General features: G+C 39.6%; 1 protein-coding gene across 1 annotated transcript; it reads right to left on the bottom strand.

Annotated features, from left to right (window-relative positions):
* Window positions 1-157: 157 nt before the first annotated feature.
* On the bottom strand, window positions 158-16,028 carry LOC146505761 (gap junction alpha-5 protein-like). Its single transcript, XM_085182938.1, has 8 exons — window positions 15,613-16,028; window positions 9,827-9,954; window positions 7,358-7,522; window positions 4,422-4,718; window positions 4,074-4,139; window positions 3,831-3,979; window positions 2,202-2,944; window positions 158-1,680 (listed from the first exon to the last, which is right to left on the bottom strand). Exons 2-7 carry the CDS (start codon window positions 9,893-9,895, stop codon window positions 2,476-2,478), a joined length of 1,215 nt encoding a protein of 404 aa, XP_085039064.1. The 5' UTR covers window positions 9,896-9,954; window positions 15,613-16,028; the 3' UTR covers window positions 158-1,680; window positions 2,202-2,475.
* Window positions 16,029-16,473: the final 445 nt, after the last annotated feature.

The following is a 16,473-nucleotide window of genomic DNA, read 5'->3' as shown; positions in this document are numbered from 1 at the left end:
ACTGAAAGCATCATGTGTGTCCTGTATATACAGTCTATGATGCTTTGTAGCAAACAGGTCTTAACTTTCCACATAATATCCTGCAGAACTAGGTCACATAGTTGCTGCATGAACACGAACAATTTCTGGCTATTGTGGTTCCAAGCACAAACTCTAATGGTTTGCATATGTTGCATTTATTTTCAAAATGTATAAAGCATTCACATTATTCAAGTGGAATAATAAATATAAAACAAATTTAAATTGTCATTAACAGCATTGTTCACTGCTTAATACCCAACCTTTTTTGTGTGTGTGTCCAATGACATTACGAACAATTTGAAACAAAACACATCATATACATTATGCTAGACATAGTAGTAGTCCATGCTTAATTCTATGTGTGTTCATAGCTAAAATGACCATAATATAATGTACTAGAAACCCATCAGTATCATCCAGACTGTCATGTTTTAGGAAATGCAAGAAATTATAAAAGACGTGCTGGTGCGAAAAGATAATCTACACGGTATCAAATGTGGCTGAAAACGTGAAAAAAATTTAGCAAAATGTTCTTAAGCGGTTTCACAAAATCACATTGTAAATTTCCAGTGCAAAATGTTAAATAAGTCAGTCATAAGTCCAGCCAATAAGCCACAGAGTTTAGGTTCAGTCTACAGGTAACATAGAAGTCCCCAGTGTGTCCAGTGCTGGTACTTCCAAAGACATGAGGCTCAATTTTGTATTTCCTGGGCGCACTCAAGGACTGCAAACCAGCAAGATATAAAAAATACTGCTCATGCAATATTTATGTGATACTGAAATGTAAATGTATTGTTTTAAAGTCTCATTTAATTCAAATGGCACCTAGTAAGAATGAAATTCAACTGATTATAGAGCAGGTAAATTAGAATAAACATTTCTGCAAAAAAAATGTGAAGAAGTGACAGTGAAATAAACACAGTGTAAGTTTGTTATAAGTTTAAGTGAAATACCTGGCAAGCAGGTGAATGCACTAGCATTGGAGGAAATCTTCATCTCTATCTTAAGTTTATCATCAATGATAGACGACAAATTTTGGGAATAAAATCTCAGAAAAATATATATTTAAGAGGTGTTTGCCTTTACATGATGTTAAAAATAAAGCGTTAAATGAATGTGCCTCATGCCTCTTCCTCGTGCCTTTTTCTTTGGGCTTTGAAATATAACAAATACGTCACAGTCAGGATTTTAGTGCATTTTTTGGCTTTTCCATTTGGGCCTTTTAAGGTCCTGAAACACATTAGTACTATTAAGGCAGCTGTGACTTGGACCAGATCTCTTCTAGCCTGCGCAAGTTGCTGTTAGTCAGGAGATAAAAATCACAAAGAGCATGTTTTTGAAAAGTTTTCTGATACAGTCACTGCTGCTGTTCTCGAAAAAGGCTTTATCAGCATGCTTGTGACTAAAGTCATGAATTAATTTGTGCCCAACTGAGTCACACCAGTAGATAAAGAAAAGAATAAGACATCTATGCTATACAGTGCAGACTCCCTCAATGGTGTCACCCAAACTGTGTGGTTTTTTTTCCATCTTTTATGGCCTTTTTGGTGACTTACGTCTCAGCATATAAACAGTGCAAGCTTCAGGTGCATGTTTGTTTCAGTTCAAGAAGAAGCCACAATCCAGTTATTCTTGATGGATTTAGCAATCTGTGTATGTCTGTGAAGGTTCTCAGTCATCCAGGTCATCGTAGTCAAAGGAGCTTGCAAAGAAAAGCGTCTGGACTTCTTTAAGTTACTTGAAGACGTTTCACCTTCATCCGAGAAGCTTCTTCAGTTCTAAGGTCAAATGGTGGAGAGTCCCAGATATAAACCTAGTGGGAGTGTCCCCCCACAGAGGGACAAAAGGACCCCCTGATGATCCTCTAATCGCCTGAGCCAAGGTGTGGAATTCGCATGATAAGGTGGGGCCAGGTTTCACAATGAACTCACCCGAAACTCTGGCTGATTGGGACCCACACCCAGTTCCACACCTTGGCTCAGGCGATTAGAGGATCATCAGGGGGTCCTTTTGTCCCTCTGTGGGGGGACACTCCCACTAGGTTTATATCTGGGACTCTCCACCATTTGACCTTAGAACTGAAGAAGCTTCTCGGATGAGAGGTGAAACGTCTTCAAGTAACTTAAAGAAGTCCAGACGCTTTTCTTTGCAAGCTCCTTTGACAGCAATCTGTGTAGCACCACAACATCCAGATATTGCTGCCCAGTTGTTCAATCCCTAGTGCTGGGCGTTTACTCAGATGTTGGGTAAAGACCATCGTTTAAGTCATTAGGAGCCGTATAATGTTGGAAGGAAGAAGATAAAAGGAATTAGTCATCATTTGCATGATTCCTCAGATAAAATGAATCATGTTATGAAAGCTAAGGTGAACGGACTTATTCAGCTTTAGATTGTCTTTTATGCATGTGTGGGTTTTTTCAGCAAGTTTGTAAATCTATTATCTATTTTTTTTTCCTAAACTGCGAGGTCATCTGCTCTAGTTCGGCTGCTCGTTCCGCTGGCTTTGCTGTATCTTCGCTTGTCCTTATGCAGCAGCACGTCTGGGCCACCATTTTGGATCTGAACACAGCCGACGTCTCTGCTCTCGGGGGTATAGCAGTTAGCATCGGGTCTCAGGTATCTCCCATCTTGGATATGACCGTCATTGGTCTTCTGCCATCCATGCGAATAGCAGCTCATTTGGAGGAAGTTTACCTCTTCCACTGCGGCTGCCATTTTGTTCTGCTCGGTAGCCATGTTTTCAGAGTTTTGTTGGTTTGCTAGTCGGTGGTTGGGGAAGGGGAGGGGTAGGAAGTGTGTGGAGCCAGTCACGCACTGGTTGAAATCTGGAGGTGGTGTTGATGGTGGTGGAGGAGACAAAGAGAGCTGTCGGCTCAGAGAGGTGTTGGCTGCTTTGTTGGCTTTTGCAGAGCACAAGAATCGCCTGCAATAAACAGAGTGAACCAGTGGGAAAATGTAAGATTTCAAGTTATGCTGCCAACCACAACATACCGTGCTGCCCGCTGTGAACACTTCTTTAAGAATTCACTACCACAAAGTGGAAACCAATCCCTGTTTTCCTCATTCCATTTGTTCTAATGGTAAATTCCAGGAAGTACATCTGAATCACTGAAGGCTTAAAATTGTTATTGGAATCGAATCTCTTGAGGGAAATGAAATTTCGTGAGAAAGTTGTATTGTTTAATTTTACAAGACTTTAAAATCCATATGAATACGTCTCACTGTTGACCAAAAATCTGAATCATCAACAATCGTTATCTTTATCTCTTTCTTTAATCAGGTTTAGACTGAATACAGGAGAATAACCCGTGTCTAGTAACATATTAGGATATTATTACCACATTGCAGTATTTACTCCTACTCTTCAGAGAAAAAGCCACCTTTATTTTTTCATTTTTAGTGGAGTTTTAGTGGAGTTAGTGGAGTTTTGTCTAGTTAAAACTCCACTTTTTTCTGGCCACTTTGGGGGTCACAAAACAACAGATTAACACAGTCGTACCTGATATGAAATAAACTGTTACATAATTTACCACTATTTTTGTTTGTGCAAACTGGCAACAAATTACATCTTTGTTAATGACTAAAGGCTCAAATAGGTCCTAACTTTATCAACAACTTTATCTACTTTAAGCTTCTTAAATAGGAAATAAACATAACAATCATTAAATAAAATCATTAATTAACTAAAAAATTATCATCAATTATCATCATAGTTCAAAAGAATATTCTGAATTCGTTCGTCTATGTCGTCATGTAAAAGCCTCAATCGTGGCTTTTCTAACTAAAAAATTATACAATGAATTTCTGACCTGCAACAATGTTTCCATGCCAGGTGATGTAGTTCAAGCACACTGAGGACCAGAGAGACAGCTGACACGACCAACATGAACACTATAAAGACATTTTTTTCTGTAGGTCTGGAGACATAGCAGTTAACTGGATGTGGACATGGCCATGCCTAAAAGAGCAAAGGAACAAGAGAATTACTGTTATAGGCCCAAATATTGTGGTTAACAGAAAAGAGTGAAATCAAAATGATGTCTGATTTTTACCTTGCAGACGTACAGAGGGTTGAGAAAGATTCCATACAGGAAGTACTGAAGACACAGAAACACCACCTGGATGGAAGGACAGGGTTTTTTTGTTGTTTTTTTTTTTTTACGTGTGGACATCATGATTTAGGCACAATACAAATACGAGTCCTTTGATGTTTACAAATCCTAAACTTTCATGAGCAATTTGGTCCAAACTCTGCAATACAATTTTTTATTAATTTACTTCTCTTGGCATTTCAGACCCACCTACAGCCTTTGGAGGACAGACATGAGCTTGAACTGGACAGATTTGAAAACCTGCTATCAAGTTATGTTTAAGTTAAAGGCAGAAATGGTGACATTTACCTCCATGATGCTGCGTATCAGTATACTCAGAACATATGTCTGCAGCAGCGCTCCCCTCAGGCGAATTCGACCTGCTGAGTGACTTTCATTTTTTTCATTTCCATCTTCTTCCCCTTTCCTCTCTTGTTTCTCTCCACCTCCACCTCCTCCTTCACCTCCTCCTGGGTCTTCTTCTCCCCCTCCCTCCTCTCTTCCCTCCTCCTCCCTGTTCCTTCTTTTCTCCTCTCTGCGGACAGTGTGCATAGCGTGGCCCATGTAGATCAGACTGGGAGTGGATACAAACACAATTTGGAGCACCTGGAAAGACATGAATACGATTTAAAATCAAAAGTAAAACAAAAGTTTACTTTTCAAATTTTCATCTGCAGCAGTGTGAGATATTTCTCAGTATGGACTCCCAGGACTTTATACTTTAAACAATTTAGGTGGGGAGAGAAACAACGAAACTCTCATCCAGAGCAGATCAGGCATCAGTGATTGAAAGTATGAAACGCAAGAGATGTGTCATTGTTCTGGCCCATTAGCCCAGTTATGTGTTTTCATGAACTTTAGAATCGTAATTGATGTTGTAATTGGTTCTCCGTTATAATTGATTGCCATGTTTCTTAGTGTCTTAGTTCTTTGTTTCTCTCTTTCTTCCCCTTAAATCTTCTTTTAACTGATAATCTGTTCTTGCTTGTTCCTTGCTTCTAATTTTACTTCCTTGTGTCTAGTCATCCTGATTCATTTCAGCTGTCTCTTTTTACCCATTTTTCACGTCCCCCATGTCTATATAGTTACTAGTGTGTTCCCTTCTGTTGACTGCTGTGTTTCTGGACTTTGTTATGTTATGATCTGTTTTATTATCGGCCACAATAAAGGTTTTGCTCACTTCAAACCCGTCTCATTTGGAGAATGCATTTGGATCCTATTTTCTTGCAGTCTTTGACAGAATGACTCAACTAGCAGTTGAGTGCTTGAACAGTAACAGGTGGCGCTCTCCTTTTTAAATAGGACTTTTGAACTGAAGCTATGGCTCAGTCCTGAGTAGGGATGGGTACCGGTTCTGACATAAACGTAGTAACCAGACCGAAAAGCAGCGCACATTTCGGTGCTTTTTTTTCCCTGAGCTGTGATACACTTTAGATTCTAGCCAATCATTTTACGTTTCCGAGGATAGTAGGCGGGTCCAGGTACGTACGTTCTTTTAGAGCAGAGCTACAGATTAAAATGCCCAAGGCGAAGCGGTCAAACGTCTGGCTGTACTTCACAGCAAAATATGCAAACTCAGCAGCCTGCAACAAGTGCTTTAAGCTGATACTGTGATACTGTGCAAAGGAGGTAACACCTCAAATCCGATGAAACACCTGGCGACGCATAGCGTTTTTTTAAAAGCCGAGAAATGCGCCGTATTTGATAGCTTGCTGCGAGACCTCACACCGAGCACATCTACTGCGGGTGTGGTGCCTGTTATCGGACCCAGAGCCCTGCTAGTGTAGCAGAAATGATGACGGCAGCAGCAGCCGTTCTTCTCTGCGTGAGTAGCTTAATGTTGTTCGTGTGTAATTTAGGTTGAGTAGGCTAACCACGTTATTACATTAATGCATGTAAGGTGAACTAGCAAACACCGTCGTAGTTACATGCGGCTGTCTTCTTGTTTGATGGCAGATACTCCCTTCACGCTGGCCAAAAAGGCTAAAATGACCAAAGAAAAAGTGGAAAACAGTTAAACATGAGAGGTTTTTGGACAAAGTTTGTGTTTTTTCCATTGTTTAAGCACTGCTTCCAGCCAAGAGTGATACCATATATGCCCCATAGCTGCAGAAAAGGCTAACATTGTTATCTTTTTTACAAAAAAACAGCTAAACATGAGAGGTTTTTGGACCAATTTTGTGTTCTCCATTCTTTAAGCACCGGTTTGAGCACCATTTAAGCACCGGCACCATTTCAAAAGTACCGGTTTGGCACCGGTATCGGATAAAACCTAAACGATACCCATCCCTAGTCCTGAGTATTAGTCTGTGCTCAGGGGGACAAACTGGGGCAGCTGCCACTGCAGGCTTTGCAGCCTGCTTGAACATATTACTTGAACATTTTTTTTTTTTTAGGTTTACACAAAGGATAGTGACTCAAAATTAAAAGATTAACTCACTAATCTGATATCTGCAAGAGTTTAACTTCCACCATTGAAGATTATTCACTTTCTAGGAATCTGTTAAATTTAGGTCAGACTAATGCAGTAGAATGCAAAGATTTAAGCTTGATAGAGCTGGAAATCTATGTCCTAACCTACGTTGTAATTGGAAACTCAACCTTTCATTGCCACATTTCTTGGGAAATGAGTTTCCGGTTTTTGTGGTTCTGAGATTTTGATAAGAGTTTTATTGTTTGATCTGAACTGTTGTTGTTGGGGGGGGGGGGGGGGGATTCATTTGCAGCGAGGCATTTTTGAAGCAGCCCTTGCTCTCGGCTGCAAGCATAGATAATCTCATTGAATAGCCTGTATGAAATGGAAACATTTCACTATAATTAATCCCTTGAGGACATCAAGTGACTGCAATTTATTTTTCACACTGCACTGAAATAAATGGAAGTAAATAGCTGTAAGGAAGGTGGCAAACCAATCTTAACACTTGATAGATTTAAAATTAAAATGCTTCTTTTTCTTCAATGACTGCAGGATACTGTAGCCTGAAATGTTTGATGAATGAACAGGGATGTACAGACACAGATACATTCCAACTGACTAATTAGAGTTCATATTGTGTTTATAGTTTTAGAAAATGTTTAAAAATCATCAACAGGTATAAAGAAGTTCTTTTGGTTAATGTGATAGAGTAACTATAATAAATTTCTAATAAAATGTCAAGCTTTAAGATGGATTGGCTGACTTCTTTATGATCTTTGATTTCAGTTGGTTAAGACAAAAAGATAATCTTTGACTGCCAATGCATTACCCAGTATCGTATGTGTGCTATGGGGAAGGCTCGGTCATAACAGACGTTCTCACAGCCTGGCTGTTCAGTGTCACAGTTAAAATCTTCCTGTTCATCTCCCCACGATGACTCAGCTGCTGTCCCGAGGACAAGGATTCGGAAGATAAACAGGATGGTCAGCCACACCTGTGGAGAAAAAACATGAAGCAATCATGACCTCCAGTCTTCTTCTTCTTCCAAAGATTAGAACAAAATCAGCATTAGCTCAGAGTAGGTTAATTGGATAAGTGTAATTTAAGTGTTACTATAATTATTTGTTTCTGCTGAATTGCTTCAATAAAATATCCTTTAATCAAAGTCTAGACTGTGGACATTCCCATTTTTACCCTTTTTAAAACAATAAAGGTATAAACAGCTCTTAAAGGTTACTCCAGCCCAGAGGGGAGGGCCACTATAAATATTAAAAAATGTTATTTTCATCTGCAGTTATTTGTGTTTGGTAGTATATTTATGTTATGGCAACTCATTTCCACCTCCATCCATGGAAAAGCAGGGAGAGGACTCGGAGTTTAGCTGGATTGCAAAGTGGCATTTAAATAGTTTTCCCTGTATGAGGTTTGCCAGTTGGATGCCTTGACAACTTCTAACTGAGCCATCAGCTGGCTGGCAGTGAGAATAGCTGGTCTGCCAGTACTGACTTCATGGCCACCCTGAACTAAAGTTATTACATACTTTAGGAGCTGGTTATCTTTGTAGTACGTCCAAACAGATTTAAAAATGCCTTAGAAAAAGTACACAACGTGCTGACTGATTGAATTGACCATTACAATCAGTTATTTAAGAAAGAATCTAAACTAGAAAACTGAGCCTTCTCACAAGTTCAATGATATATAATGTTTATTGGGTTGTTGTTGTTTTTTAAACCAAGAGCGTCATCATTTCCTAAACCTAACCAAGTGAGTGAAACAAAGATTTAAAAGAAACAGTCCCACAAAGAACGTGAATTCCAGTCCTCTTGACCTTGTGCCATGTCTAAATTTGTTATCTTGGTTTATAAATTGTGCTCCTGGATTCCTAAGCGTTGCCAACAGTTCTGTAAACAACTTACTTTGAGGACTACTACTACTTAGCTTCTCTGAAGAAAGAGGACGCACACAGTACATGCACACATTTTACAACAATGGACATGCATTGAAAACCAGAGGTTACTGCTATCGTTACAGTTGTAAGTAACATTAGTTCCATAAAATCTCTGAAAGTGAAGTTATTTGTTTTTGGTTTATTTTAAGACTTGTTGAGTTGACTTTTGAATGGTTAAACTAACAGATGTTTGTATGATGTTTCATTCTAGTGTTACAAGACTCTGAAACCACGAGTCGGGATACACAAAATAAACAGGATGATTTAGAAATACACAGTAATGGGGAGTAACGGAATACATGTACCGCCGTTACAGATTTAAAATACAAAATATGAGTAACTGTATTCCGTTACAGTTACCGTTTAAAAAGGTGGTATTTAGAATACAGTTACTTTGTTGAAATAAATGGATTACACGGCGGTACTTCCCTGTTTCATATTGTGGCGGGTCAGGACTGTTTGGGTTTTGATTGACAGCTACGTTCTGTTGTTCCAGGCGGCAGCGTTACGGTTGCCATGGTTACAGGGTGACACGCTCTCTCTGCGTGTTTCCTGGGTGAGAGAGCGCCTGTTGTTGTTGTTGTGCTAAGCTAATAGGCAGAATGCTACAGGTATAGCTCTAAAGAATGTAGCATCATGGGCAGTGTAGTCCGTGCTGCAGGGAGAATGGACTGCCATACCCGTTACGTGTCTGTGAGCGAGGGAGGGAGAAAAAGGAAAAGTACGAGCTGTCATCGAGCAAAAACGGGAGCTGGAAGCATGTAAATATAATAATAACCACTGCAGCCAAGAAGAGAGCCTGACGAGCCCAGTTGTAAGTAAGCTATTAAGACTCGACTGTACACCGTGTTCGTGTTTTCCTCCGAAACAATAAGTTCCGTTGGAGCAGCCTTTCAACGCCTCTCTCTGTCTCTCGCAAGCAGAGTTGACCCAGACAACAAAGTAAAGCTAGTTTTCGGCAACGAGCCCAACACGGAACCCGTATTAGTCAGAGGTCCCTTTACTACGGTTCGGAGCCGCGGACCTTCAGTAATAGTAATAAATCACAGCAATAGTACATTCATGTAGTTGTAAACAGCATGATAATATGTTAAGTAATCCAAAGTATTCAGAATACGTTACTCTCATTGAGTAACGTAACGGAATACGTTACAGAATACATTTTGGGGCATGTATTCTGTAATCTGTAGTGGAATACATTTTAAAAGTAACCTTCCCAACACTGGAAATACATGAATGTTCTATTTTGAGTGTATATGTTTGTCTGTCATGAACAGAGGATGTCGGACCAGTCTTGTGTGTTAGTATGCAATGTGTGTGTACATATACATGTCTGTGTTTGCATGTTACCTTGCCGACAGAGGTAGAGTGCTCCTGTACTTCCTCCAGGAAGTTTCCCAGTAGGCTCCAGTCTGCCATGACTGATTACAACTCAGATTCCTTACTCACTGCTAAACTGTGAGCTGGGCAATATCCACCTGAACACACCAACAAAGAGCATGGGAAGGTTTGCATGAGTAACAGCTGGGTCACATGATGCATTCAGGCACATCTTACAAACTAATTTTATAACAACGTTTAATAAAAATCTATGAGGTACCAAGAATAACCCTCCCTGAATCAGACAGAATTTTATGTTTTCAATAGATTTTAGGACTTCCTACATTTATGGAGATGTAGCTTCGTTTTTATTACTTTATGAGAATGCTTTTCAACAAAAGCAGGGAATGTACAAGTGAGAAAATGTCTTTAGCTTAGAAAAAAGCATGAAAATCTATTAAATTAACATCAACTGTTAACATTTGTTTGGCATGATTTTTTAATCTTCCTTTAAAAAAACCTTTCATCTTGTTTATAAATAGATTTTAGGGCTATGAATGTGAAGAAATGTGAAACACATAACTGAATGCCATGTAATGACTAAAATTGTCACGGTTCTGGGTCAGTTTGACCCAGTATTTTGAGTTGCTATGTTTTGGTGTGTTTTTGCATTTTGGATTCTTTTCTTATTATGATGATGCTGATTATTATGAATCTATGTTTCAGTTATTCTTGTTTAGGGATTAGTTCGTAGGTTTTGTTCTCATGTTTATTGCAGGTTTAGTTCAGTGTCTAGTCTGTCTCTCAGTGTCGTGTCTGCGTCTTTGTTTAGTGGCGTCTTGTTTCCTGTTTTACTCTGAAGGTTCATGTTCCTGTCTTATGTCAGTGTTTCTAGCTTTGTTCCCCCTGTCTCATTAGGTCTTATTCCTCCCAGCTGTGTTCCCCTTCTGTCTCTAATTCCTTGATGACTTCCTCAGTGTATTTTAGCCCACTGTGTCTTCGTGTCAGTGTCGCGTCGTCTGTTCATGCACATTATTATATCTAGCTGCACGTCATGATTCTAGTCTGCAAGATTCGGTATTGGACATGTTCATAGTCACTTATTCCAGTCATGTTTCCCTGAACCTTCATGTGCCAGTACCGAGATCTTGTTCACGGTTTTTCATGTCTTGTTCATAGTCTGTCCACAGTACTTTGTCATAGTTCAGTCCTGGTCTTCGTTCATAGCCTTAGTTCCTCCCAGTTTAGGTTTTTAGTTTAGTCATTCCCATAGTTTATGGTTTGTTATTTTGCCTTCTGTATCAGCCCTGATTAAAGGCTCACTTTGAGCTTAGCACAAGTTTTGCCTCCAGCGTCTGTGACCGCACCTGGGTCCACCAAACACACTCTCCACACGGTCTGCCCTCGCGGGCCGTGACAAAAATTATAGTATAACAGTCTTATATTCAATATATATATGCATTTCCTTGTTCTGTATATAAAGCGGATTTAAAATATTTTTCAAAATATTTCAACTTAAATAACTCATCCAGGAGAAATACTGAGAATAGAATATCCCTTTGTAGTGTTTTAATCTGGAGAGCTAAAACACGTGATATATTTCAGTGGAAGGTTTTGTCATGTGTGTTATGGTCAGGTGGGCTGAATTAAACACATATCTCGAGAATAACTTGGGGCAATCTTTAAAAAATGTTTTATATCTTTGTATGATATTCATTTGCACTTCTCATGAATTCGTGATTAACCACAAAACTTTTAGAAATATTCTCCAGCTACAGTGATTATGCTGTATGCATGCTGCCTTTAATGCACAATGTTTTATGGTTGGCTGGGGAGAAAAAGCTGTGGTTATTCTTCTGGTATTATTTTCTTTCATTTGGGGATTGGGGCAAACTGTGTTACTTAAAATATCTCACTGTGTGTGCTTCTCCTTGTTTTCTATTCATGGAGCATTAGTGCACCTTCTAAAATTCCAAATGCGGTGCAATTATAATCTTTTTTCCATGCTCTTGCTCAAAAAACCTTAGTTGATGAGTGGATAAACCATTGAGGAATAGACTGCCTGTTGCTGTGTGTGTGTGTGTGTGTGTGTGTGTGTGTGTGTGTGTGTGTGTGTGTGTGTGTGTGTGTGTGTGGCATGTTGACATATCTTTGTTGGGACCAAACATTGAAATGTCACTGTACTTGTGGGACCACCAGCTGTTATGGCTACAAAATGCCCATCCCCAAGAGTTTGAAGGCATTTTTGAGACTCAAAATGTGGTTTTGTTGTTACAATTAGGTAATGGTTAAGTTTAGGCAAAGGGTTAGGGTTAGCCATTCATTTTTGATGGTTAGGGTCAGGGTAAGCAGCTAAGGCAAGCCTTATGTCAATTATATGTCCCCACTAAAATATGAGAACACGGCTGTGTATGTGTGTGTTTGTGTTTGTGTGTGTATATGTGTGTGTGTTATTCTATTATCTTGACCCTCTGAGCCTCTCTCCAGCCCGGCCACGACCCCATTAATAAAAATGTCTGTGCCCATGGCTTAGTTTAGCTTCCTCTCTGTTCCCACACTCCCCCTCCGCCTGTCGCTGGGGAAGGAAAACTAGAGATCTACTGTAAACACTGCTACCACACACACACACACACATTCAGTCTGTTCCTATGTTTGGTTGTGTCTGTACCAGTATGAATATAAATCTTCCTTCCCAGCAAACATGCCCCCTTGGGGCCAGTGTGGGCAGACCTGCATGTCCCACAGTGGGCAGTCCACTATGGGCCCCAGTACCATGCCAATGCCTGTAGGGGACTAGGCATCTGGACTAGGGCTGGGTATCGTCACTGATTTCTAGAATCGATTCAATTCCGATTCACAAGGTCCAGAATCGATTCGATCCACGATTCGATTTAATTCGATTCGATTCGATTCACTTCGATTTGAATATGGGAAATTTTGACAGTCAGAAATATTATAATTCAGATTAGTACATTTACATATTTTTGTATCTATAAAAAGGAAGCTGACACACGCAAGACTTTATCAAAGGTGTGAGCGTCACAGCAGATGCATTTGTGTCAAAGTAGCTGAAGATAAAACACAGAAACACATGAAGGTGATTTTTCCTGGCCTGGGATTTTATAAAAATATTCTGCAGTACATCAAAAACGAAAGAAAACCATTAATCAACATATGAACATTACCTCTGAAGTTACAGCGGTTTTATTAGAGACACGGCTTAGCGTTTTGCATTTTGCATAATTTTAAAAAGTTTAAATTTGTTCAGCGTTGAACGGCAGAAATTAGGTTTTCTTTTCGGAAGTATATAAAACGGAAAGAAAAAAAAAGTCGGCCGATAGCGCTGTAAACAACAGTAGACTTGTGCGTAACAAGCAAGCGAATAATGCAGAAAACAGTACAGAGAGAGAGAGAGAGAGAGCTGTGCCTCATGGTAGAAGCAAAACAGTAAAAGTAAGAGTGAATACATGACGATGTTTATGTGAAGCGTAGTTTGGATCTTCTTTTGCTGCTGGTTCGGTCAATATTGTTTGGAGAGACATCAAACTAACAGCTTTACAATCAGCGCATAAAGGGCGTGAACACAAAGCGCTGACCCGCCGACAGATCAGAATCAGCGGGCTGTCGGCTTTCAGCCCCGACTGTGAGAAATTCGACATCTAACTGATTCTGATCCGCGGGCTGCGCTGTGTGTTTAAGTCTTTGTGCAGAATCTGTGTTCCTGCTCTCATTTACTGTTTTAGCTGTTTGGTGGTTGTTGAAATTTTGTGAGATTTCACCAGAGATTCTGGCATTTCGGGCAAAATAAATTTGTATTAAAAAATCGATTCAGGATTTTAATGAATCGATTTTACGTAATCCAAGCCAGAATCGATTTTAATCGATAAATCGATTATAAAAACCCACCCCTAATCTGGACCGAATGGTATGGAGCCCAGAAGTGCACACATTCCATACCCACATATGCCCCATGTTGCATTACAGTCACCAGTTGGTATGGAGTGTTGATTAAAATCTGTGCCTCCTTTAAGCACTCCCTCGTTTACAATGTGCATCAATGCACAATGCTGGAGATTTTCACACCAGGCCCCTGGCCTGACACAACCATCAGGTCTTATGTCTCTTGTGCTTGAACCAAGAATCTTTTGCTTGTTAAATACTCAAGTCTCTACGTAATAGAGGCACTTACCCTTAAAGACAAAAACCAAAACCCTCAAATCCTTGGAATATGACCTGATATCTTTCACTTCTTGAGTTATTTTGCAGTATATCAATAAGAACCAGTTTAACTTCTATTTTATTGAGTTTTGAATCAGTGACCTTCTCTCAGCCTCATTTAATCTTCCTCATCATAAAGAATGTGCTAGCAAACATGCCTGTTTGACCCCACAGTGGGCAGGTGTGGGTGAACTGTGGGGCTGTGTGGGCACAGAGCAAACCTACATTTATCCCACTTGGGACTCAACTGGGTGTGTTGGGGTTAAAAAAAGTGAAATATTTCACATTACGTTTTACTAAAAGTAACATATAACATAGAGTGCATTACTTAGTTACTTGAGAAAGTAATTCATTTCATTATTTGTTAAATTATTTTTGCATTACACGTGGCAGTATTTGACTGCCTGGGATGAGATTTTGTGTCACAATTTTTAAAGTTTGCGGATATTTTGCAGTTATCGTTATTATTTAAATACATGTATGTGTAGATACATACATGATAAGATAATAAAAAGGAAACACAGACAAGGTAACTGATGACGACATACCTAGGTATTTGGAATATGGATTCTGATGAGTACCAGACTCTGTACGGACTTCCAAAACAGGGAGAACAATAAAGAGCATTTCTGGGTGGAGTGGGACTGCTTTACATGCCAAATTTCTCACCCTTCTGTCATTAGATTGATGTCATTTCTCAAACCAGTGGGCAAATGTCTCTGACTGTTTTTGTCCCTAACTTGGAACTCATATTAAACTTATATTAAAAGTCCATTTCAGACGTGTTGTTATGCAAGAAGCACTAATTTCAGATGAGAAACGAAGATGAACTTAAAAATCTGACCAGAAAAAAAAGTTTAAAATCAGATTACAACTTTTTGGCAACTTATTTATTAAATGCCCATCCCTTCCTGTTTTTGTAAAGCCCAGAAGCTTCGAACAAACCATGTGTGTGTGTGTCTGTGTTGTGTGTGTCTGTGTGCTCCCATTCATGTCTTTCACAAGTGATCCCAGCATCATTAATAACAATATTACTTCCTTGTATAGACTTTCTCTTGACCTTTGCATGCATGTGTGTTTCTCTTTGTGTGAGTGTGAGAGAGAGAGAGACTGGGTGTGTATATGTGGAGTCAGTATTGTTCTGCATCCTGTCTTGATAATGGGCACACCGACACACACACACACAAATACAAAGGCCCTCTCTTTCTCGAGCTGGTTTACAATGATAAATGATGAATCATTGACATCGGTCAGACATGAGGATGTTTTCAATGCGATAATAAGCTGAATAGAAAATATTAACAGGTCAACGTGATAATATTCTGCCACATCCATCAACATCATGGGCGTTCATTTAGAGACGAACTAAATTCCAAACTCAAGTAACAAAAGAAGTTTAATTTGTTAATTATTTTATTTGTGGCACTTCTTTGTGATCTTATTTAAGGTTTTGGGGTCTGAAAATGCTGTTTTGTGGTCATTTTTAGCACTGATGTGGTCATTATTAACACTGGAATGCATAAAAACAGAAAAAGATGCTTACACTTTTGATATTAAACTGATATTAACTAAAACTCTGCCACATACAGATACTTTACCTGATTTAGGATACAGAGAAAGGAAACTTCTAATCCAGTGATAGCCTGATGATTGTAGACTGAAGCTAAACTGATGGATGCTTTCTTCCTGTTGGTGAGGTGCTAGTAAGCCAGGCACTCCTCCTCTTCAGAGTTGATCCTCAGGAGGTAGGAGCAGCAGATTTGACAGATGCACGTATTCAGATGATCTGTGATGACACTCTCCAGCTGTGAGTGTGAGCGTTCCTGCTCAGCCTCAGTCACTGAATGTCAGCGTGAACTTGATGAACCCGACAAACTTCGGGACCGACAGGTCGAGACTGACACAAAGACGGATCGATGGAGAGAGTCAAGTTGATTCAGGGGAGTGAAAAAGGAGTCAATCCAGCAGTTTGGAGCAATTTGTGTCCAGAGAGATCTGAACTGAAATGAAATGTGTGTGAAGCTGTAGTTTATACCCCCCTCTCTCTCTCCCTCTCTCACTCACTCTCTCCCGCTCTCGCTCCCTCTCCTCCTTCTACATCTCCAGAGGAAGTGGGCCTGGTGCCTCGCTGCCTGCTATTCAACTCTCAAATATAGGTGAATGTGTTTGTTTGTGGTGTTTGGCACTGAAGGAAGTCACATATTGTATTAAGACACAATAGCTAAAAGACCCAGTCCTGCATTCCTTCATGTCACTCTTTCGACATCTCTCTGCTTCTCTTAAGCTCTGGTAAGTGACTTAAGCTTAAAGTATAATTCCGCAGGATTTATTATGGAATCTCTTTGGAAAACTGCTGGTTAAGTTGAGTTAAGGTGAGACTCTTCCGAAGATAAACACAAACTGGTTTCAGTTTCTTAAGTCTTTCTTTTTTGTGATTACATTCATTTCATTTACTTATT

The sequence above is a fragment of the Neolamprologus multifasciatus genome, chromosome 13 (assembly GCF_963576455.1).
Source record: "Neolamprologus multifasciatus chromosome 13, fNeoMul1.2, whole genome shotgun sequence".
Lineage (NCBI taxonomy): Eukaryota > Metazoa > Chordata > Actinopteri > Cichliformes > Cichlidae > Neolamprologus > Neolamprologus multifasciatus.
This window is presented reverse-complemented; position numbering and strand designations above follow the sequence as displayed.

Coding starts and splice junctions, on each gene's coding strand:
- LOC146505761 (XM_085182938.1), bottom strand. CDS start 9,895: ATGGCAGACTGGAGCCTACTGGGAAACTTCCTGGAGGAAGTACAGGAG. Junction 4,140..4,421: donor TGATACGCAGCATCATGGAG/GTAAATGTCACC, acceptor CCTTCCATCCAG/GTGGTGTTTCTGTGTCTTCA. Junction 2,945..3,830: donor GCATGGAAACATTGTTGCAG/GTCAGAAATTCA, acceptor TGTTTATTGCAG/GCGATTCTTGTGCTCTGCAA.